Consider the following 24,115-nt stretch of genomic DNA (forward strand, 5'->3'; position numbering starts at 1 on the left):
TCATAAATATATCAACTGCAATTTATTTAATCAATAAAATAACTAAATGAATTTTAAAATCATTACTGTACATAAGTTATATCTCTTAGAATTCATTGGTAGCATTTTTTGTTTGTTTAAATCCAATAAATCAAAAGATGTAGAGGCTAAATTAAATAAATGGCCTAAAACATACACGAATGTGAAAAAAATTTTAATTTTCTACATGCTTAGCAGCTAACTAAGTGTTTTTCCTCAGCAACCTAAAGTAAGGCATAGGTATGCAGATTCCTGTGGTGGTGGCAGCAGCATCACCAACAATGTTTTAGTTTGTGAATAGGCCAGTTTATAGGGAACCACTAGTAGTAGATCAATGATATTTGGTATGCAGTTGTAGTAGGATTGGCACATCTCATTTCTCTAGAGATTGTTTGGCCCTGTTCATTGACTTTGAATATTTTGTGTATAACTTACATGTTAAAGTATTATAATTTTAATTTCAACATTTGCAATTTTACTTTATGTATCAAAATAACAAAAAGGGGATACATATCTCTGTGTCAACAGTTAATTGAGGGTACTAACTGTTGTGGATGAAGAAAAAAAAAATTTGTGGATGTAAAACTTTGTAAAAAAAGTTCGATACAAGATTATAGATAATTTGTGATTTGTTGATCATTTTAATTTGTAACCTAAAAATTTCATAAAAATTGATATCCAATCAAGACTGAAGAGTAGTGAATTCAGATTATTGAAATCTGGGTTTCATTGTATTACTGTAATAACATTATTTCTTTCTCATAAAGAAAGGACCTCAGGCCATGCGACCTTATAACCTTTAGAAAAGTAGCGTCATTATACAGATGAATAATAAACCAGATTATCTTTCCGTTTTTCCAACCAGTCAGAAAAATATGTATTTAATCTATCAAATACAATTATATAATCGCTTTGATCCTCTATATGAAAATCAAGTCTAATTTTATCAAGTAAAGTATAAGCTGCTATTTGAAAAGACCAATGTCAGAAGCCAAAAAAAAATAGCATTTATCTTGTCATAGAAATAGAGACAGTTAATATGGAATAAAGGGATATTTGAGAAAAGTCGTTAGAAAAAATGTCACAAAGTAATTTTGTGATTGAGATTAAACTACTCAAAAAATGTCTGGGAAAATGATCCAATAATTATTTGCATTAAGAGACACTTTTTGAAATTGACAATGACAATAATACAGACGTAATGGATGTCCACTTTTCCTTTTTCCTCTTTTCTCCAAATATGATTTATCGCCATATAAAACGTGAAACGGTAATTCTTCGGCAGAATGGGGTTCCTAATATGGAGGAGTCAATGAAGCGACAAATGCTTTGACAATGGACGATTTGTAGTTAAATGTAGCGATAGAATATCGCCAAGCATGTGATGCTTTCCTAATTGCTATATTAGACATTGTCATTTTTGTGAATATGGTTAGAATGCATGGTTACATTCGTAATTGTCTCTGTAATCAAAACAACAAGTTATAAAACAGATTAGAATTGTCGATACAAGATGTTATATAAAGCTTTATAATTATATTAATCATCTGCAGTTGTTTTTAGCATCTATAAACTATGTTTATTGCTTTTGATTTAAGTTTGTATTGAGGGTTTTCAGTGCATATGGTTATTGATAGAATAACCAATAATTTCACGACAGTAATTTCACAACTTTGTTAAGTTATAAAAACTTCCTGGAGGCTGGGAGTCTATTTATGCATGGATGTGCTGGAGAGGGAATTATTTCCATTTAACTTAATTTAATGGTCTACTACCAGTACCTATGCTATGATATAGGTTTAATTATTTATCGAAAAAATATGTCTGTAATTTTTAACAGAGGATCATATACCGATTTATAGAAATCCAAATGTAAAAGTCTATTAAGGATATTAAAAAACTGAGTAACCCAGCAACACAAGTTGATCAAAGAAAAAATCCAGGTCATGATCATTTCATCATTAATAAACTAATATCTTTCTTTTCGTAGAAAAATCAAAAGCTACAATTTTTATGCCCCATTTATGGGCATTATGTTTTTAGTCTGTGGGTCCTTTCATTCGTCTGTTCGTTCGTTCGTTTGACTTTCAGGTTAAAGTTTTTGGTCAAGGTAGTTTTTGATGAAGTTGAGGTCTAATCAACTTGAAACTTAGTACACATGTTCCCCATGATATGATCTTTCTAATTTTAATACCAAATTAGAGTTTTGACCCAAAATTTCACAGTCCACTGAACATAGAAAATAATAGTGCGAGTGGGGTATCCATGTACTATGGACACATTCTTTCTATAACTTATTTTTTGTGGTGCATCAAGAGAAAATTAAACAGCATAGATAAATCCTCTTTTTTACCTTGCTTTATAAAATTCCCTAAGATAATTTTCATTTTGTCTCCTGATTAATCTTACATTTACATTTTGAAAAGTTTATTTCTATCCTTGAGTTATTTGAACATCATAAATATAGAATAACCATACATTGTCTCGAAATATCAATGTTATTTGTACAAGGCTTAGAAACAGGTAGAATGCGAGGCTGTGCCGAGCATTTCTACCTGTTTCGAGCCGAGTACAAATAACAGATTGATATTTCGAGACAGTGTATGGTTATTCTTTATATACTGCAACTCTTATAACTGTTCAAAATGAAGTATTTAGGGTAAAAAACATCATTTAAGACGTAAAATTTCCGCGAACCTGTATGTTTTATTGACGTCATAAATAAAACTCTACGGAAACACATTGTCAATGTCATAAACAAGGTGATATACGGTCAGTGACTGTATATCACATATGAATATACGGTCAATGCAATTTGACTGCTCAAATAGCACAGCTGCAGTATATAGACACATAATGCACTGGCAGTTGGCAAACTTTGGCAAATGGCAATTTAAAAAAAAAAAAGAAGTCCCTCAAAATTGATTATTGCTCAATAGTTGCCCCTTATTGATATTGCATGATTGTTAATAATGGCAAGTTGGGCATAACATAACAAGAATGAAAAAGTATGTTAAACATCAGAATTTCCATCAGATTTTGAAAATTGTAATTTTTATACCCCACCTACGATAGTAGAGGGGCATTATGTTTTCTGGTCTGTCTGTTCATTCGTCTGTCAGTCTGTTCGTTCGTCTGTTCATTTGTTCATTTGTTCATCCGTTCGTCCGTACGTCTTATCCCGCTTCAGGTTAAAGTTTTTGATGAAGTTGAAGTCCAATCAACTTGAAACTTAGTAGTCATGTTCCTTATAATATGATCTTTCTAATTTTAATGCCAAATGAGAGTTTTGACCCCAATTTCACAGTCCACTAAACATAGAAAATGATAGTGCCAGTGGGGCATCCGTGTACTGGGGAGACATTCTTGTTATCTAAATTTTGCCCATAAAATTTTAAAAAGGAAAGGAATAGTTCAATAATCTTATCCATGATAAATTTATATGTGTATTTTTATTTTGACTGTCTTATGTCATAATTCAGTACTGATGATATTTTCTGTGTCACTTGCATTGTTGTTTAGTACTTCTTATCATGTCTTTAGTACAAGCAATTTGCAGTGACTCAATGGTAGTTGAAAAAAATCTGTTGGAAATTATGGTTATAAATGTTATTCCACTTCAAGGTTTGACTCTCTGGTTGGTTTTGGACTTATATTTACAAATGCATGTACGGGTACTAGGATCTCAAGCATTAATGAAGGTCCATTTTATGAGAATTGCCCCTCCCCCTTATTTTGTGAAGAAAAAAAAATGCAAAAAGAAATGAAAATGAAAGAGGATACTGAAAAACGCTTACAAGATTATAGAGATTATTCATTTATTGTTTTGCTTGTCACTTTCAGAAGTTTGCTCCCCCCCTTTTTTTTTATAAAAGATCTGTAGTATTTGTTACATTTGGTGACTAATAAAATTGCTACAAATCACATAATCATGATTGAAATTGAATATATACCAGAATAACTGAAAGCATACTATCAAACCCTAGTATCTTTGATAAGTTATTTTATTTCTTGGAGGAAGGTATAGAATTTGTTTTCTCTAGTATTGAAGTCACAAAATACCTGCTACATCTGGCCAAAGAATCTATTAGATTCATCATGATAACCTTTAGCTAAAATAGAACCAACTGACGAGATGTTTGATGTCATCTTGTTCCATGTTTGTTTTCTTGTTTACAGAACATTCTTGTCATTGTGACGGAGGTAATAATTAACATGTTTTGTCACGTAGATATCTATAATAGAGTATTACCAAGTACTATGTTATAGTATCCAACGGTATGTGTTTGACAGAATGACTTTGGAATCCAGTGACACATCCTAGGATGACTATATTTGATGTCATGTTGCTGCTGTAGATTTATAGGGGTACTTGTAGGGCTGGGTTGACAAATATTATGCATAGTGTGTATATCTTTTGTAGGTTTTTAATCAATAACTGCAGAAAAATAATAGTTCTAAAAAATAAGATATTAGAAATTATCTTTTTTTAGCTTTTCTTTTTCATTTTTAGCCAATTTCATTGAATTGATATTTTTCATTTTTTTTTCAGATTTGATTTTCTTTAAAAAAAATAAGTGTATCAGAAATTTGTAAGTTAATTATTATTCAATTTATTGATATTTTTTAAAATAGTTGAAAATACATGAATCAGAATTTTTTTTTTTCATCTGAATTGAATCTGAACACTTTTGCGAGTTTTTTTATTGAGAATATTTTGAAGCTATCTGAAAATATTGGAATTTTAATTTAAATGTAATTGCAATAGTGCAGTTAAAAAAAACACACAATGCCAGTCTTTTGACCCTGTTATAGAACCTCAATGTTTGTCAAGAAGATAGAGGAATTGTGTTTTTGTCATTTCTAGTCAAGCAGAGAATAAAATGCGTGCAGATAAGAGTGTCATTAGAGGTACTTTGATTTCATACTAGTCGGTAATTCTCTCCTGGTGAGCGACCTTATAGTAGCTACTTTTATCATAATTTGTTAGACAGTATCAGATCTATTTGTTGTCACATACTGAGGACAGTTAGTACTTCTTGTCATTAGTCATCATATTTGTTTTGCACATCTTCTTTACTTGTATATTAAGTAGGTAGTACTTTGTGACAGAAATCATCAGATACCTAGCTTAACAAATTACATGTAATTGGAAGTCACCACATGGTTTGTTTACTTGTATGCATATACTGAAGTCTACGTTTTCAGCAAATTGTTTTACAGTTATTAGGTATTCAGGTTTCTACTAAAATTACTTAAAACTAGTTAGAGAACCTTTTCCTGAAACATTTCAGGTTTCTACAAAAATTACTAAAAATTGTTAGTTAGAGAAATCAAACTTCCTTTTCCTGAAACAACTTGAATCAGATTATTTTATCCTATGGTTGTTCCAAATTTTCTCATTTATTGTGGGAGGTACTAAAGTTAAGGTCTTCTTAAAAGGGAGCCTTCTCCCCCTCCCCCTCCCCATCTCCCATTTTAGATTTCATTTGAGTTCTATATGAAAATAAGCTGAAGGACGCCTCTGGGTGCGGAAATTTCTTGTTGCATTGAAGACCTGTTGGTGACCTTCTGTTGTTGTCTGCTCTATGGTTGGGTTGTTGTCTCTTTGGCACATTCCCCGTTTCCATTCTCAAATTTATTGTTAAAGTTCTTACAAAATTTTTGCATTTGAAAATAGTGCCATTGATTTTGAAAGCTAAACAAGTAAACATCAAGGATTAAACATATTCAAATACTTTTTGAATTTTGCAAATGATATTTTAATCAGTTATACATTTTAAACTGCATGTGTTTGGTGGTAGGAAATCCTGACATAGATACAATAAAGTTTAATTTTCCATACATTTGAAAGTGCCTTTCACCTCTTAATATATAGAAATACATATCAAATTCTGTCAAAGGAATCATTAATTTTAGCTAAAATTGTTATTATAATTGAGCTATGAAATGGTACAAAATATAACATTTTTATTACATTACTCAAGTTATATCTCAGCTGTGGAGAGTCGTATCATAGAACGATCACAAATTCATCTGTCCCTTTGTGATTACACAAAGCCACAGTCAAGCGACAAAATGCAATTTATAATATCATTCATCAAAATAAAGATCTTTAATTTTGTCTTCGTTCCGTTAGATCTTTCCTTTTAAACAAAAACATTCAGACGACCCAAATGACTAAATGAATTCGAAACTTGGATATGGGATTCAGAAAATTACACAGTACATGAAGCCAAATCTAGCGAATTCATCGAATGTCATTACATATAAACTTGACGTCACATGAAATGGAATAAATTTGATTACAAACAAGACATAAACTCTCAAAGCAAGGACTGCAAAGATAGGCAAATACAAATTGAAACTAATGGCCCGACTGTGTCGTTATACAAACTATTATAGATATCCACATGGCTTTCCCCAGTGAGTGTTCAATCAATTTTACCATTGACACATTAAAAAAGAGATAAAAAGGACAGAGAAGTGCTAAATTCTAAAAAGCCAAACGTTCCTAACTGAGTCATAAAACTTTGACAAAATGATCAAGCATTGAAAGCTTATCCTTACTTTAGCTTCGGTCTTGTTGATTTGAAAGTGAGTCGTAAAAATCTATATAATGTCCCACAGAGGACATTAAATAGAGGAAAGACAAACATGCAATAGTCGAATCTCTGGTGACGAATCAAGTTAATAGACTTTTGCTTCTTGTCGAAGCAATGTTCTGTTATTTTTCCGCTGTCACATTTTATTTCATCAGTAAAGTGTACACTTGTGACAAATAAAATACAATTGAATTGTTTCTTTACCAGGGCCGTAACTACCTATGAGGCAGGGGAGGCAACTGCCTCCCCTGAATTTTCTACACCAAAATTTTCTTTTGAAGTAAAAAAATAAAATATTGACAATATGTACACGAAAAACTTGAATTTATATTATAAACAACACAAGTTAACAGTTTTAACAGTGTTATCATGATACGTGATATGTATGTCTTTTTTCGGATTTTTGATCGAAAGTAAACCGTTTCAGTATTTGTTTTATTTTTTTATTTTTTGTGTGGCTGTCCGTCTGTTATTCAGTATTGAGGGGGTCAGTATTCGTATGAGAACACATATAACACTTTGCTTTCGATTATTTTGAATAAAAACTTAACTATCCTCATTTATTTGGGAGCTCAATTATTAAGCAGAGGAAGTTCCTTTTGTATTGTGAATCTTTTAAGATATCGGAAATTCGTTACCAGCTGAATCAACTGTTGGATCGTTTTTTTTAAGTTTCCCAATCGTACGAGAACATTATGGTCGATGCCTTAGTAGGTAAAGACTTCCATTCGTTGTAGCAGGGACTTTCTATACTAAGTTTATACTAGACTAGTATAAACTTAGTATAGAAAGTCCCTGGTTGTAGTTATATACATGTCTGTTCAGCTTTCAACAATATTGAATTTTCAAGATCCTCGATAAAAAAAATATCTTGCGTTTTATGATCTTGCTTTATATGTTTTTTGAACTTACCAGTTTCTAAAAAAAATATATTTAAATACAGAAAATACAGATAATAATTGTTTGCATGAAAATTGCTCCAAGGATCCAGCAAAACTGATCTTTTTTAAAGTAAGGAAATCGAAGGAAAACGGGTAATTTTAGCCTTATCATTTGAGAAAAAATCCACGGTCACAATGTATTTAACGTTAACAATTATAGGTCAAAGTACAGCCTTCAAGACGGAGCTAGCCTTGGCTCACCCCAAACAGCAATCTGAGCTTGCATGCTTTTGCATAAAAGTTTCTTCCATGTTCAAGCAATACTGATGTTTCTTAAAGTAAGGAAATCGAAGGGAAACGGGCAATTCTTAGCCAATGACTGAGAGAAAAAACAATCGACGGGGGGCGTAGCCCCCTACTCCCTATCAAAGGGGGCTCAATCGCCGGCCCCAAACCCCTGCCTCCCCTGAATTCGAACCCTAGTTACGGCCCTGTTTACTGGAGATAAACATTTCACTCGACCGTTTATATGGGCCTACGAAAAGCATTCTTTCAAATAAATATGTAAATTCGGTAGATCTTACCGCTAATGAAACTGAAGAATGACATGAAAATGAACCGTTTTATTTAAGATGTTCTACTTAACTCTATCATTTTAAGATTAACTTAAAACAATTGTCATTTCTGTCAATCAAGTTTCATAGGGAAATTTCTATTACGTAAAATTACCAAATAAGAAAAGTAACTAGTTAGCTTTACATAATACATTAAATCAAATTTTAAATGTCGTTACAAGGAATTAAACTGGCGACATGTTAAGTAGACGGAGATATATCAATTTACAAATGATGGAAGATTTTGTGTAGGCAGGTATCTCTGTTACTTCAGAGTACATTTATGTCCATTGAGCTAAATTTAAGAAAAGGTGAAAAAGGAACCAGTCTATGTATTTGGTGACTTTGTTTTTGCTCATGGTTTTCAAAGTTAATCAAAGGTCATGTTTACAGTGGGATTCTTAGACATTTTTCTAGAGTCCTCGGAAATTTTGACATTTGAATTAAATTGAAGTTTCATCACATCAACTTGAACTTTCTGGTAGTACCCTGGACATGTGAACTTTTAAAAATATATGCCATATTAGGATTTTGAGTCTTGACCCAGATTTTCACAGTTCTCTGAAATTGGAAATTTAATGGTAGTAAACGTGACATGGGACACAATAATTTTTTCATCACTTTTTTTTCCATGTAGATACATGATTATTAAATTATGAAAATGTCACATACTTGTGAAATCCCTTTCAAATGATTTTGCCTAGTATTCTTCTCTTAGGTTTATGATTCCTATAAAAGTCTAAAAATAAATCAAAAGTTTTTGTTGAGAAAGCAGTACAATACTGACTTGCAGGCAGTCTGCACGGTTAGCCACTAGTCCGATGCCCCAGACTAGTAAAATTTCATTCAGACTACCGTAGTAAGTTTTTGCAAAACTTTGTTTGGCCCAATAAGAAAAATGTCAGAATATTGGTCTTCGGACTAGTAGTTGAAAAAGTTTTTGGTGCAGACTGTTAACTGGTACCTTTCATTATTGATAAAGAACAATCAAGTATGATTTTAAGAACACTGTCAATGTATTTTTCATGAAGGAATTGATAGTATCATATTTTTTGCACTTTATAAATAATCGACCATAAGATAATTGTCAATTTCTGCAATAGACATTTGAACGGCTGACATTTTGAAGTTGGTATGGTAATTAAGTGTCCAATAATCTTTTCCACTGTCATCTAAAATTCTATCAGACCATTGAAGATCAAGTGTCGACGCTGTCATTCCAAATATGACAACATTCCGTGAGACCAAGATTACTAGTAAATAACATATGCTGAAAGGTTTCAAAAGGTTGAAGAAAGTGTCACGAAAAAAGTGACATATTTTTTCTGTAATTTTGTTATGAGGATGAAGTTGTGACAACTTGGATAACGGCTGATTACCGTTTGACAAACCGTTAAACAGTTTGATGCTGTGTTTGTTTTAGAACGTCACTGATGGCATCCCATGAGATTTGAAAACTGTCGTCAGACCTTTTTTAATCAAATTTTGAAATTGTTTTTTAGCTAATATTATGGGGATGGCATAAGAAGGTAAATTGTTTTTATTATGTTTTTTTTTGGATGATATATATTTTTTGTTGAATTTAATTAAACTTTGTCAATTCAATTTGTTGGGTAAATTTTCGTTTTTTTGTTTGTAATGATGATGTTATAATAAGACATACAGCTGGATGAACATACAAGCTACAGATGAAACAACGAAGGCATGTTTTGAAGCACATTTGTTTCTTACATCAATTTTGTCTTTGATCAAAGTCATTCCAAATACAATACACTTTTTTGAACAAATACTTAGTTTGAATAATTCAGTAGTATAAACAAACAGCTCTTATACATTGAATGAGATGGTAAGTTAACTGTCACCTGCAGAGAAATGTAAGAGACATGAAAAAAAACCAAGAATTCAAAATAAAGTGTTTAAAGTTGCTTTTTAATCATTATAGATCAGGTTCTGTTCTGGAGGAGAAACTGATCATTCTTCTAGAGCATCTGAGTTAAACCCGGTTTTGAGTGTTGTTCAAGTTGCTCAGTCATTGGAATTCTCTGTTTAAGTTTTGAGGACTTGTTTATCTTTCATTTGTTTATTTTCTTTAAAACATGAAATTGTCTGACTTCAACATAAAATGTTTTTAATGTGTCCTGAGCATCTTACTTTTTGGGATACGATTGCTTTTAAGCAATCTGTAGACTTTTACCGTTGACTCAGGGCTCATTCCCTCACGTCAATCGTTTTATTCTAAACATTCAGCAACATCTCAGATTCTTATGATTGTCTTGCTTTAAAAGGTAAAAACAAGCAAAATGATTGAACATAAACAACTTTTCTGTAATGTTCTTCTCATAATCTTCATGTTTGATTTTTCTGTTGACTTATATGCGTGTTTTTAACAACACGGAAAATCAGAATTAAGCAGTATTTATATTTAGTGTTTTTATAAATTTAGAAACACGTCAGAGGGAATTCCCCAGTTTTGATAAATGCGAGAGTTCTTTGAATTCCGATAATTCTATTTCTGTCATATAAGAACTGAAGTGGAGTTTTCTATATTTTACCGTTATGAAACTGATACTGTACTCTCATAAAGAAATTGAGACTCATTCATCATATCATAAATTAAATAAACGTTCTTGTTCCAAATCGCAAGTCGCGGGTTTGTTTATGTATTAATGCGCATGCGTATAGTTTTCTTGATTTCAAGGGGTATCAGATTGAGTGGTTTTTCTGGATTCCCCGCTTATTAATTAATTTGAAACTCATTGGATTCTTTCTATGTCTGCCTGCTATTGAGGGTTTAATATTGTTGTTGCATAATTTAAAATCATATGCATAATTTAAATTAAAATCAATGAAGTTTTACCTATAACACCCCTTTAGCCGAAATGGAGTCTTCCATATTATCGTTTCGAGTTGTCTCCCTTTCAGAAGTATTTCCCGTCAAGAAAAAATTAACTTGTTAGATGTCGATAAACGTCGTATTATATTAAGAACAATCTCAATTTAAACAGAGGAGTGTGTACGGAAGGATTCATGCCCACTGACCCAAAGAAAATTAATAATTAAAGAGTTAGAAATGGGGTTCCTCCTAGAATTAACGGTGATAAGATACGAAGTGAATAGTCCGAGATTACTGGGTACAAGTCAAATCGGCACCTGGTTAAATCGGCATCTAGTCAAATCGGCACCTATTTAAAAGTCAATTCGGCATGCAATAATATTTGATATATTATATGGGACTGGGAAATGGGGTTCCTCCTAGAATTAACGGTGATAAGATACGAAGTGAATAGTCCCGAGATTACTGGGTACAAGTAAAATCGGCACCCATAGAAAAAGTCAAATCGGCACATGGTTAAATCGGCATCTAGTCAAATCGGCACCTATTTAAAATTCAATTCGGCATGCAATAATACTTGATATAATATATGGGACTGGGACTATTTAAGTTTGTAATTTAAGTATACTAGCATAAAAGTCCCCCACGGTCCCAGCTTGTCTGGCAAATCAGCCGTCGGACATCAGAGTAATCTCGAACTATGAAGTGAAATACCTTCTCTCTCTCTCTCAGTGACTGCTGTGGAAAGTAAACTTGGAATTGATAGCACACAAATAAAACACAATAAAAACATTGCTCGTACACTTGTATCCGGGATTAGCTATTTTTAAAGCTGAGTGACTATTCAGATTTATATTACCTTTGCATGTGCAGTTGAATTAGTTTTGAAAATAATACTATCCAGCTGTACCAGGCCTTGCGGTCATAAAACTTTCGAGTCAGTTTTTTGAACTCATACTCGAAAATCAACCAATGAAATTGCTTGATTTCTTGTTTCAAGCATGATTTTTGTGCTCCAAGCACTGAGCAAAGTTTTATGCCTTCAAGGCCATAGTCCAAATAATTATGACGTCTTGGAAGGCTATTATAATTTTTTTCTTTGAAGCCTTACTTCGACATCGAAGTAAGGCATAAACAAAAAATATAATAGCCTTTCAAGACGTCATAATTATTTGGAGTATCAAGGCCAGGGCTGCCAAAAATGCATGAAACTCACGCATGTTCATGCTTTTTTGCAGCAGTATCCTTGGATCAATTTTTTCCTCTTTGATCTTTTCTATTTTGGCCAAATCTCATGAATTTGCTTAATGAAAAGTTGGCAGAACTGATATACATGTGTCAATGAAAACTATATGGCAATCGTATCCCTCAGAACATTCTGCTCTTTGATTTTTTTAAGATGGTGGTACAATGTACAGTATGCAATTTAGAAAAAAACACTGCAAGTCAAAGGTTTTCTGCTCTAGTCCCCAAATGTTTGTTATAGGGACATAAAAACACAAGATTTGAAGGAATGTTTTGAAATTGTTCACAAGTTTACAGTTGTCAAGTGAATGTAAAAGTAATGAAATCAAGCAGGAAAACAATTTTCATTGAATTCCAGTTTAAAAAAAATATTTGTTATTTTAAGCTGTTTTCATAGAATAAGTTGTAGATCTTGACGTAAAGTCTAGGACAAAATTATGTGGTAATTCTCAGATATAAAAGTCATCAAATTGATCAGTGTCAATAAAGTATGGCTTTTCAGGTCAGAGGTTTCTGTCAATGGCGTCGTAAGTTTTGAATTTTGAGAAATGAAAAAGAAACAAGAAACCAGACGATGGTCATTTAGATGTAATGTAATGTAATTGGAGGAGAAATTATTGTGACAATTTTTTGCCCAAGACTGATGAGAAGAGAATTAGAAAAAGACGAAACTTAATTAGGGAGGCATCATTGCATATGACAAACAGTACTTGATTTAAGGCTTGGAGAAGATCAAATTTGTATTATGATCAGTTTAGAATATTGTTGTCATCCTATTGCGACGGGAAATATTGACTTTGTAATACATGACATTTTATCATTTCTTGATTACGGTGAATTTATTCTTGTGTGTGATGACTTTTCTTATTTATGGTGTCATTCGATTGATTATGAATTTATGAATCATATCAATGCATGAGAATCTGTAAAATTTTATCACATGTCTTTTTATGTCCTGTGTTATAAATTGTATAATAGGGATTTTATTTATTCATACATTGACTTTTAAAAGAAATGAATAGCAGACATTTACTTGAAGTGTGAACTTTATTCTTTTTAGAACTTATTGTCTTTTTTTTTCTGGTTCTACTTAAGATATCCTTCAAAGTCATTAATATGTTATGTCAAGTCAGGTTTAACTGTAAGAGGGTTGAGATCTCATTTAAGATTTAAAAAGAATGAGTGAATTTATTCCCAAATTTTATCAGACTTGGACCATTTTGAATGGATGTATTGTAAAGGGACCGTCACCTATCTATTGAAAAGACTGTTGCCCTCTGATTATTTCTGGTATGCTTTTTCATCCATGTTTACCCCGCATCTCCTTTTATTCATATTTGCTTTATACAAAATAAATCTATTTGTCTGCATATATATGGGTTCCGTTAAAAATGTCCATCATAATGTTGTGCAGTTGTTATCCCTTTTGCAGTTGACCATTAATATTTGTCAAATAAAATAAAACAAGTTTAGACTAAGGATTTCCCATGATGCAACACAGTTATAAAATATGAATGAACCCATTTATAAACGGAAATCGGTGAATAAAATGTATGCGTTTGGATTTGTGTTCTTAATTCAACTGTTGCAATAACATCTATGAAGAGATAAGAAATGACATTTTCTTAAAGTCTATAAAATCTGCAGTACTTAACCAAAATGTGTTGCTTTGTTTCTAAAGCCAATTTTAGATTTTATTTCTTTAAACTTGTTTAAAAACAATGTTATTGCAGTTTTATAATTTTGAACTTCAATAAAAGATAAATTTCATTTGCAGCTAGGTAATACCATTGTTTGAGGACCGTTGTTGTGATTGATATGATTTCTGAAGTACTATGAAGAGCCATTTGAGGTCTCTTCAGACGATTCAAAATATAATGTTGTCCAATTATTGTTTTATTATGTAATTTTTATGTATTTCTAACAGGCGAACGTATCGGTGAGATTTTTTATACTACAAACTTGTACATAATCACGATATTTAACATTGCAATGTAGTTTTATATGTTTGTGCATAAATATTCATTTCTTTTTAATTTTTAATTTCTAAGTTATTAGTATCCTAAATTTGAACGAACGACACAACATTGGTTCTATATCTACAGTATACTTATTTTGAGAAATAGTCGTTACTTACAAATTACTCTTATCTCCTTACTAACATATTTCCACAGAAAAAAAGTTTTATTTATTGTTTTATACTGGTTCTCAGTTCATGTTTATCTTATCTGTCCCAGCTTTACATGTATATATACAATTCAGTACAAATATTTTCTCCCCCTCCCTCATTGGTATACTTATTGATGCTTACAAATTATGTGATATAAATGGTTGTTTTATATCATGTTTTCATAAAATTAAAACTAGCAGCAACTATTTCAATATACATTGCAATACTTTCAAGATACACTAATATTGGTACATGTATAGATGAATAGTTCTCATCCTAGGTATAACTCTGCACAGTTATACTGGTGCACATAGAGGTGGCTTAAAAAAAGCAAGCGTTTATTATTGATTATTACTCAGTTAAAAGAACAGGAACTCTAAATGCAATGAGAGAACAAACAAAAAATGTTTTTGGGAAAGGGAAAGGAATGGCTGTAGAGGATACAAATAGAAAATTAGATATGCTCATAAAACTTTAAATCTAATTTAGATATAAATTGTAAAGGCTACTTGTCATTTCATTATTTAATTTTTTATTATTATTCGATAAAAGATATTTAGGTTATAGATGCTAGATGGGTATGGATGTATATTCCTTTTTTATGAAATGTCAAATATGATTTTTTATATGATATAAATCTTATGCTTTTTCCAAAATGAAAAAAAAAGTCTTATCTGATAAAACATTTAACTTCTCCATAAAACTTTAATTGAATTGAAATTTTATGATGATTTATATGAGCAGTTTTTATTTGCATGTTGTTTTTTTCCACAGATTATTTTTCTGCATGATCACATTTTTGTTAAAATCACATGCTTATGTCACGACATTGTATCACTGTTGTCTGTTGGTATTAAGATAGATTATAGGCGAAGTAAAAACGGTACACAGTTACACTGTGGCATATAGCAGTTTTTTGGTTATAAAAAAATCAAGAAAATCGTGAACAAAATTACTTCTGTTTAGTTTTAGGAAATGGTTTTTAAAAACATTCTCTTTGATCTTCCTTAAGTTATGTGCTGTAATTTCAGAAATTATTCAGTGAAAAATGCAACAAGATCCGGTTCACAATGATAAAAACTTACATTCACAGTTTCTGTTGTGGTTTTCCTTTGTAAAATTTTTGAAATTATTTATTAGATTTCACATTTTTGGTTGTGGTCAAGGATTTGCATTATTAAATGAACATGCTAACTTATGAATTAAAAGTATTTAAGAAAAGCTAGCTATAGAGTTAATATTACATATTACTGCAGAAACATATAATTTTAAGGAATGCACCTTTAAATAGCTGTTTTAAAATGATCAGTGACCTTCTGTGTCATTTTGGTCTCTTGTGGAGAGTTGTCTCATTTGCAATCATACCACATCTTCTTTTTTTGTCCTTTGTCCTTACAAGCTGTAGCTTTTACACAAAATATAACGAAACAAACTGTTCATTAGTATAAAAATAGAAAGTATAGGTAATGCTTCAATAAGGAAGCAACTGAACTACACAACCATAAAAAAAACATTTTTTTTTTTTTTTTTTACACTTGTTGAATATGCTTTGGAGTTCAATATTTTTGTTATACTTTTTTACATGAAAATTCATTTTCTTTTGCAGCTAAGAAGTTTTGAAAACAGAGAAAGAACATTAGATGATGTCCGAAGAGGTACTATTGAGAATTCAGAGAGGGATCGAATGGGTAAGGAGATATAACATTGAATTAAGCCCTAATGTTTATTTTTGTCACTCTTGAATTTTTTAAGATTGCATTATATACTCTTTTTCAGACCATTGTTATAGTTATTTGGTACTGATAACATTAAAAAGAAAACTGCAATTTTATGGTCAAAATTCTTACTGAAAGGAATACTGTAAATTTTAGTAATTATTGTGATGTTTTTATGATTGGGAAAAATGCGGGTTATAATCAAAATAATTAAAATAGCGTTTTTTTAATTTCTTATAGGAATTAAACAGGATTTTTCTCAATATCACAATTAAAATGGCATTTTAGGTGTAAAATGACAAAATCATAATAATAAATTGACACAATATTTTCTGAATTAACAGTATTCAAGTCATGTATGATTTGCTTACAGGTTTGGATGGTTAATTTATTGAAATTTCATATTCATTTCTTATTTCTACAGATTTGGAGCAGACTGTTCAAGAGCTGAAACAGAAACTAGACAGTGAAAGGTCAAATAGAGCAGAAAGTGAAGCTAATAGGATGACTTTAGAAAATCAAGTCATGGTTTGTTATATACTGTGGATTCATTTATTTTCGTGGGTACCAATTTTCGTGGATTGATGAAAACTTGCATATTCGTGGATATGCAAATTCGTTGTTTTGGCAAATTATGCATACATTCCTTTAGAAAATCTGTATTTCGTTGATCATTTAAATTTGTGGTTTCTCTGTCCCCACAAAAATTGGTATCCAACAAATATTAATGAATCCACAGTACATGTATATATTTTAGTCTACAATTAGAAGTTTACTTGTTCATCAAAAAGATTTTTTTTTTTCTGTACATGCATTTTTTGTTTATATTGTTGCTGTTTATTGTCTAGCCTGTGATAAAAGTTGTTAACGAGGAATTTCTTTTCTGGGGTCAACAGCATTAATAATTGAAAGTACTTTCTTATTCTTTAGTATATGTCTGGCTTGCATATATATGACATTTAAGTAGTAATAAGGCTAAGTTTTAAAGATATATGTAACACCTTTTTGAAATAGCAATGCATTGAAGTGTATGCTTCTTCTATGCATATCCACATCTTTCAAATGTTTTAATAGCACCACCTTTTAAATGAAGGATTTACTCTTTTTAGTGATACTTTTGTCAAAGTTTAAGTATCCTGTTAAAATTCAAAGACTTATTGTTTTATTAATTGTTTTAATTATCTTTTATATTTATTTTTCAGCTATTGGAAAGGGATGTTACTGATAAAGTAAGAAAGTTTGAAGGAATGATTTCTGAGGTAATTATTATATGTAATACTAATAGAGCTTCATTTTTAGGAGGATTTGAATTTCTTGTTGTAGATTCTTAACCACTAGACAACACTAGACAACACACAAGAATGTTAAGTTATAGAGATAAAATTGAGAAGGGAAACAGGGAAAAGTCAGAATGACCCCCTGCACAGTCATTATCAAAATTTGCCCATCAGACAACACTAGTCTGTGTCCACACTTGTAGATTCTATTAACAAATTGAATTGAACTGTGAAGAAGTTTTAAGCCAGGAAAACCTTCAGATGGTTTCACTAATCATTTTGCATTATTGCACCTGATACTGAAGTTGAACATTATAATATATAGGTATGATTAATTGGACTATATAGCTATGTTGTGAAATTACCAGTATATGCATTTGGTAGACAGTCTTACTCAGATTATATAGTCTGTTTCAATGATATAACTGACATCCTTTCTAAGAAACTAGCATTAAACCCTCCAGTAAACTAGTGTCAAGATTAAAATTTCGATTTCGAATAGGCTTAAAACATCAGGGACAAAAAAGAAAATCGTAATTTATTGTATCAACTTTTGGATACACATGTATTTAAAATAAAATGATCAAAAGTAAATATAAGCATAAAATCATTGTTTTAATACATTTTCAGCTTGATGAAGCAAAGAAATTGCTGCAGCAGTATGAGAGTCAAATGAACAAAACACACAGAGATGTCACATACAAAAACCATGAGCTGGAAAATGTTAGGTAAGGATTGTAAAACTAGAGTTTATAAGAATATTAACACCCCAAAATTGACTCGGGAATAGAAATTATGCCACTTGATCTTCATCTGACCAGAAGTAAAACCCTAGCCAAAGTGGGTTGTCCTTTTGCTTGTGTGGGATGTTTAAATTTGCCATATGCAGTCAGAATGGGGACATTTATTCTGATGCTTCGAGTTGAGAAAAGGCCATGCTCTCTGTAGATAAAGATCTATTTTAACAACTCTTCGATTGATCCATAGGTGGCCTGTTTCAGACCTAAATTTCAGTCCTTATCTAAATTACCTTTATTTTCTAATAGCATTAAAAATTTCCCACCCTCCTTCTCGTCAACACCCCTATAGGACCTACCTACAGTATGTATTGTTTTAAAATTTGTTCTCATCCTTAACATGCATGAAATATTTGCCACTGCATTTTAAGCAAACATCAATCAATCAATCAATATAAAAATGTTTTTTGATACAACACAAATATCTTCTTGATTGTTCACTGTGATTATGATTATGATTAGATTAACATGTGATCGAAAGGATTGATAAAAATGTATAAATGATAAAATGATTTTATTTGAAATGTATTGAATACTCCCTCTTTTAAAAGTCCTTCAAAGACAGTTGTGGGTCTAAAAAAATGTTTTTTTTTAAATTTTATTCTCTTGCTGATATAGAATGAAAAATAATTTATTGAATGCTTTTAATTTTTTTTTCTTGCAGACGAGAATTGTCAGAGCTATGGAGCAGTCATAATCAACTAACAGAACACTCAAGCCAGCAGGCAGACTTGATCAGACAGTTGCAATCATTACAACAAGATACTCAGAAAAGTAAGTTGTCTGTTGGCGCAGAAAAATTAATATGTTTGTCCTATTTTACTTTACTTTTGTTCAAGTTACCTTTGTGATAAGATTAGGGGCTGACCTTTTGTGAGATAACCCTTTTCTGGAGGAAAAGTTGATTGATATCTGAACACCAACCTTAAGTATAACTGCCATGAATGAAATTATAAGCATTTTCCTGTATTGTTGATTTTCATTACAGAAAACATTTGATGTCACACGCCAAAAGTTATTGTTTTCAACCTCAATAGGTCAAAACTGAGTTCAGTCATAGTCCTAAAATTTAAAATGAAAATTAGGATTGCATGTTTTACAAAAATAGTGCAGGGTCAGAGTTTGGGTTTTGAAAATAGATACCAGGGTTGCAATGTTTAAAGTTTAGAAGGATGAAGCATAGAGTTTGCCAAACAATAATAGTCATTGATATCATTAATTGATAAATATTTAAATATTTTATTTTGCAGTGTTAAAGAGCCAGGAAGATGCCTACTCCATGGAAGCCGTCTCTATACAAGATGTAAGTATTTAGTGATTCAGTAAATGCTTAAATATTTAGTGTGTTATGTCCAGTATGTATGAAAAATTAGTAATATATTATTATTTTAAGTATTATCATTGTTCTTATTTTACTCACCTCCCCTGCTCTAAAGGAAGCGTTTTATACTGGTTGACATCAGTCTGTCTCGCAATCCCATGACATTTCAGTGTACTTTTCCTAGGAATTTGAAAAAAAATCAGAACTTCCTTGAATGTGGGAGAAAGCTTTTTTTCAAAGAATTTATGATGAAAAAATCTTACCAAAGGGTGTCTGAGATTTTCATGCCTTGCATTCAGTCTGGTATTTGATTCTTTGTCTCATATCCCACCGTTCACACTGATTCAAAAACCCAGGAGGTTGGGTCAGACAGATATGTAAGTCTAAAGCAACCATATAATAGTTTATCAACAACAGAGGGAGAAATGTATATCCTAATCTATTAACAAACAACATTTTAAGGGTATAGATAGTACTGACTTTTTATATTTGGTTTTTGAATAAGATTGCCAGGAGACTCATTTTAAATATTTCATAAAATATTTTTAGACAGTAGATATGAGTCAGTTTAGTGGTTACTTAGTCAGTTTGCATAGAATATACAATACATGTATATGCATAGAATGTACAATTTATGAAGAGAATATACAATATATGCATAGAATATATAATATATGCATAGAATATACAATATATACATAGAATATACAATATATTTCAGATGTATAGTGAACTGTCCGACAGATATGAGAAGGCAAAGAGGACAGAAGCAGACCTGAGAGCTCAACTACATTCTGTTAGAAAGGTAAGGCAATGCACTTGAGTTGGATATTTTATATATATATACTGTGGATTCATTATTATTCATTGGATACTCATTTTAGTGGCTTTCATGGATACAGGTTAACCATGAAATTAAATGTTCAAAAAATTTTTTTTTTTCTATAGGCTTGTATGCAGACTTCGGTAAAACAACCAAATTGAACACCACGAACATCCAATTTTTATAAGACCGCAAAATTTGAAAAACTTTTGGTCGTATATTGCTATCACGTTGGCGTCGTCGTCTGCGTCATCGTCGTCCGAATACTTTTAGTTTTCGCACTCTAACTTTAGTAAAAGTGAATGGAAATCTATGAAATTTTAACACAAGGTTTATGACCACAAAAGGAAGGTTGGTATTGATTTTGGGAGTTTTGGTCCCAACATTTTAGGAATTAGGGGCCAAAAAGGGCCCAAATAAGCATTTTCTTGGTTTTCGCACTATAACTTTAGTTTAAGTTAATAGAAATCTATGAAATTTTAACACAAGGTTTATGACCACAAAAGAACGGTTGGGATTGATTTTGGGAGTTTTAGTTTCAACAGTTTAGGAATTAGGGGCCAAAAAAGGGCCCAAATAAGCATTATTCTTGGTTTTCGCACAATAACTTTAGTATAAGTAAATAGAAATCAATGAAATTTAAACACAATGTTAATGACTACAAAAGGAAGGTTGGTATTGATTTTGGGAGTTTAGGTCCCAACAGTTTAGGAATTAGGGGCCAAAAAGGGACCCAAATAAGCATTTTTCTTGGTTTTCGCACCATAACGTTAGTATAAGTAAATAGAAATCTATGAAATTTAAACACAAGGTTTATGACCATAAAAGGAAGGTTGGTATTGATTTTGGGAGTTTTGGTCCCAACAGAATAAGGGGCCCAAAGGGTCCAAAATTAATTTTTTGATTTCATCAAAATTGAATAATTGGGGTTCTTTGATATGCAGAATCTAACTGTCATGACTGTGTATGTAGATTCTTAACTTTTGGTCCCGTTTTCAAATTGGTCTACATTAAGGTCCAAAGGGTCCAAAATTAAACTTAGTTTGATTTTGACAAAAAATGAATCAGTTAGGTTCTTTGATATGCTGAATCTAAAAATGTACTTAGATTCTTGATTATTATACCCCATGCAACGAAGTTGCGGAGGGTATAATGTTTTTGACCCGTCCGTCAGTCCGTCCTTCCGTCAGTCCTTCCGTCCGTCAGTCCGTCAGTCCTGTTTCTTGTCATCGCAACTCCTCTCAAACCACACAACAGAATTTCACGAAACCTTTTGAGATAATAAGGACATACTATGTAGTTGTGCATATCGACGGGAAATTGCGATTCAATTTTTTTTCTAGGAGTTACGCCCCTTTGAACTTATTTACTTTAATGTACTACTGCAACAGTTTGTCATCGCAACTCCTCTCAAACCACACAACAGAATTTCACGAAACCTCTTCAGATAATAAGGACATACTATGTAGTTGTGCATATCGACGGGAAATTGCGATTCAATTTTTTTTCTAGGAGTTACGCCCCTTTGAACTTATTTACTTTAATGTACTACTGCAACAGTTTGTCATCGCAACTCCTCTCAAACCACACAACAGAATTTCACGAAACCTTTTCAGATAATAAGGACATACTATGTAGTTGTGCATATCAACAGAAAGTTGTCGGGAATTTGCCCCAAAGTTGGTCCTCAGGTACAAAAAGCGTCAATTTTGACCTTTTTTCGTTCTTTTTCTCGACCTGTAAGTCCGAGAGATGCTAATAGATGCATCCATCTGTAGTTTACATGTAGCGTGGACACCAGTGAACACTTTTATAACAACAGTTGTTAGGTCGGAGTGAAACTGATCTGGGTTCATCAGTGTAAAGAAGGTCATTTGCACCAAAATTCACCAAATTTCGGAATTTTTCCAATTTTGAACTTTAACTGGACTTGCAACCGGAAGTAGTCGTTTCCTCGGCGTATTTTGATAATAGACACGACCAGTCGTTATGTGCCTTTAGGTTAACGGTATTTGTCAAGGTTTCAATCCTCTGAACTCCATGATTCAGACCTTGAAGGTAAGCCCACCCCTCCAAAAAACCCAATTTTGTCCGATATCAAATTTTGAAGTTCGTATTTGAGCTCAAAATGAATATTTAAAGTGAGAAACATGACATGAATAGTTTCAGATTGAGGAAACGTTCATACACTACGAAATAAATGGTATTACGATGACCTCTAAATGTATGGAGCGCCATTGATGCCAAAATAACGGTATTCTGGGTGCGGCCGTAATATTACGGCCCCCGCACGACAAGGGTTAAGTATTGTGCAATAGCAAGTCTTTTCAATTGCACAGTATTGCTCAATGGCAAGAAATATCTAATTGCACAATATTGTGAAATAGCAAATTTTTTTTTAATTAGAGTTATCTTTCTATGTCCAGAATAGTAAGCAAGAAATATCTAATTGCAAAATATTGTGCAATAGCAAGATTTTTTTTTAATTTGAGTTATCTTTCTTTGTCCAGAATCAACTTAAAAATCTTTGTTATATACAATATACAATGTATATTCACTTTTTACTACCAACTGATAAATTAAAATAATCTTTACCATTCAGTGATAACAAGCAGTTTTTTTACATCTTAATATTTTATGATGTATTTAAATGAGTAGTTATTGTTGCAAACTCCATTAGAAATTTTAATTGAGATTAGTTTTGGAATAAGGGAAAGGGGGATGTGATTAAAAAAATTGGGTTCAATTTTTCTCATTTGAAATTTCATAAATAAAAAAGAAAATTTCTTCAAACATTTTTTTGAGAGGATTAATATTCAACAGCATAGTGAATTGCTCTAAGAGAAAACAAAAATTTTAAGTTCATTAGAACACATTCATTCTGTGTCAGAAACCTATGCTGTGTCAACTATTTAATCACAATCCAAATTTAGAGCTGAATCCAGCTTGAATGTTGTGTCCATACTTGCCCCAACCGTTCAGGGTTCAACCTCTGCGGTCGTATAAAGCTATGCCCTGCGGAGCATCTGGTTCCTTAATCCACGGAAATAAATGAATACACAGTATCGGGGATAAAATGTACTTTGAAATTGACAGAAAACTAATTAAGGTGGTACCCAACACCTTCACTAAAATTAATTTGGCTCGTTTAATATTCATAAAATTGTGACAAAGTATTTACTTTGACACTTTGACAAAAATATAAAAATTTCAAAAATTTTTAACCAAGCGTTTGATCAGAAAAATTACACTGGTTATATAGCACTTTGACAAACACTAATTTTGAACATTGAAAAGCTTAATATTCCCTTAACAAAGCAACGTAATTAAAACGTTCTGCTGATTTTACAGAGTTATCTCCCTGTAGTGTTAGGTACCACCTTAAGTTTCACCCATGATTTCCAGTGAAATGAACAAAAAATGCAGTCCAATTTGAGAAAGGTCACATGCTATTTGTAAATATTAAGGAGAGCGGTAAAGCATCATGATATAGTATTGTAAATAATTTTCCGCATAACCCTATAATTTGGGTTGGTCATCAATAATTTTTCTGTTTTTATTCCCCAAAGGTATTATGTTTTTTGGTCTGTAAGTCTGTTCTACCGTCTGTCTGTCCCTCCAGGTTAAAGTTTTTGGTCAAGGTAGTATTTGATAAAGTTGAAGTCCAATCAACTTGAAACTTAGTCCACATGTTCCCTATATTTTAATGTCAAATTAGAGTTTTGACCAGAATTTTACGGTCCTCTGAACATAGAAAATGATAGTGCATGTATGCCTCTAAGTACTATGGACATATTCTTGTTTCATTCGATTTGG

General features: G+C 31.8%; 1 protein-coding gene across 3 annotated transcripts in view; it reads left to right on the forward strand.

Moving 5' to 3' along the window:
* Window positions 1-24,115, forward strand: part of LOC143072713 (centlein-like) — a 75,108-nt gene that overhangs the window by 15,752 nt on the left and 35,241 nt on the right. For 2 of the 3 annotated variants that reach the window (XM_076247805.1, XM_076247806.1), the window contains exons 7-14: window positions 9,621-9,647; window positions 15,973-16,054; window positions 16,506-16,609; window positions 17,284-17,340; window positions 17,989-18,086; window positions 18,820-18,929; window positions 19,406-19,458; window positions 20,198-20,281. In XM_076247805.1, coding sequence (XP_076103920.1) covers window positions 9,621-9,647; window positions 15,973-16,054; window positions 16,506-16,609; window positions 17,284-17,340; window positions 17,989-18,086; window positions 18,820-18,929; window positions 19,406-19,458; window positions 20,198-20,281 — 615 coding nt within the window. The remainder of the gene's footprint in view (window positions 1-9,620; window positions 9,648-15,972; window positions 16,055-16,505; window positions 16,610-17,283; window positions 17,341-17,988; window positions 18,087-18,819; window positions 18,930-19,405; window positions 19,459-20,197; window positions 20,282-24,115) is intronic. The other variant, XM_076247807.1, reaches the window with a different exon arrangement.

The sequence above is a fragment of the Mytilus galloprovincialis genome, chromosome 4 (genome assembly GCF_965363235.1).
Source record: "Mytilus galloprovincialis chromosome 4, xbMytGall1.hap1.1, whole genome shotgun sequence".
Taxonomy (NCBI): Eukaryota; Metazoa; Mollusca; class Bivalvia; order Mytilida; family Mytilidae; genus Mytilus; species Mytilus galloprovincialis.